The following is a 1,233-nucleotide window of genomic DNA, read 5'->3' on the forward strand; positions in this document are numbered from 1 at the left end:
ACCCCTGACCCAAACACAGACCCCTTCCTCCAAGCCCAGACCCCTGCAAGGGCTCCGGCTTCACCTCCAGCACCTCCGCCGTGCAGCTGGTGGAGTCCGGAGGGGGCCTCCAGACCCCCGGGGGGTCCCTGCGCCTCCCCTGCAAAGGGCCCGCCTAAAAACACCTTCAGCAGCTACGCCATGGTTTGGGCACGACAGGCACCCGGGAAGGGGCTCGAATACGTCGCGGGTGTTACCAGCAGTGGTAGTTACACATACTACGCGCCGTCGGTCAAGGGACGCTTCACCATCTCCAAGGACAACGCCCAGAGCACGCTGACGCTGCAGATGAACAGCCTCAGGGCCGACGACACGGCCACCTACTACTGAGCGAAAAATGCTGATGCTGGTAGTGGTACTGGTGATGGCACCGACCCCGGCACTGTGCCCCAACATCCCTGCGCTCTGTCCCCACATCATCCCAAACCCCTGCACCCAGCCCAGATCTTTACCCCCAGCCTCGGCCATTTGCACTAAGCCTCGACCCTTTGCCCCAAACATTGAACATTTACCCCAGACTTCAACTGTTCGCCTCAAATGTCAACCATTTTTACCCCAAACCTCAACAGTTTCCATCAAATCTCAAATATTTGCCACCAACTTTGACCCTTTTTTGCCCCAAACCTTGACCATTTGACCCAAACCTCGACCATTTTTGCCCCAAATCTTGACTGTTTGCCTCAAGTCTCAAATGTTTGCCCCAAATCTCAACCATTTGTTTCACGTCTCAGCTCTCAACGTCTCGAGCATTTTTGTCCCGAGTCTCAACCTTTTTTGCCCTAAACCTCAACCGTTTGCCCAAAGTCTCAGATTTTATTGCCCCAAACATCAACCATTTGCACCATAATTGTACCAATTGCCTCAAATCTCGACCGTTTGCACCAAGTCCAAAATATTTCCCCCAAACTTTGACCATTTCCCCCAAATCTTAATTGCTTTGGCACCAAACCTTGGCCATTTGACCCAAACCTCAACCATTTGTCCCAAGTCTTGACTGTTTCCCCAAAGTCTTGAATTTTTTTGCCCCAAACCTCAACTGTTTACCCAAATCTTGATTGTTTGCATAAAGTCTCGACCATTTCCACCAAATCTCAACTACTTGCCCCGAACCGCGACTGTCTCAGCCCTCAAACATTTTTGCCCCAAATCTCAACGGTTTGCCCCTAACATTGACCATTTGCACCCAACCTTGAT

At 51.8% G+C, this 1,233-nt stretch overlaps 1 gene segment (V, D, J or C); it reads left to right on the forward strand.

Annotated features, from left to right (window-relative positions):
- Positions 1-70: 70 nt before the first annotated feature.
- LOC104163095 lies at positions 71-388 on the forward strand (the record flags this gene model as incomplete). The annotated part of the segment is given in 1 exon segment: positions 71-388. A coding segment is annotated over 1 exon segment (318 nt), but the record flags the coding sequence as incomplete, so codon positions are not given.
- Between the last annotated feature and the right edge of the window lie 845 nt (positions 389-1,233).

This window comes from Cariama cristata, unplaced genomic scaffold (assembly GCF_000690535.1).
Source record: "Cariama cristata isolate BGI_N322 unplaced genomic scaffold, ASM69053v1 scaffold9396, whole genome shotgun sequence".
NCBI lineage: Eukaryota > Metazoa > Chordata > Aves > Cariamiformes > Cariamidae > Cariama > Cariama cristata.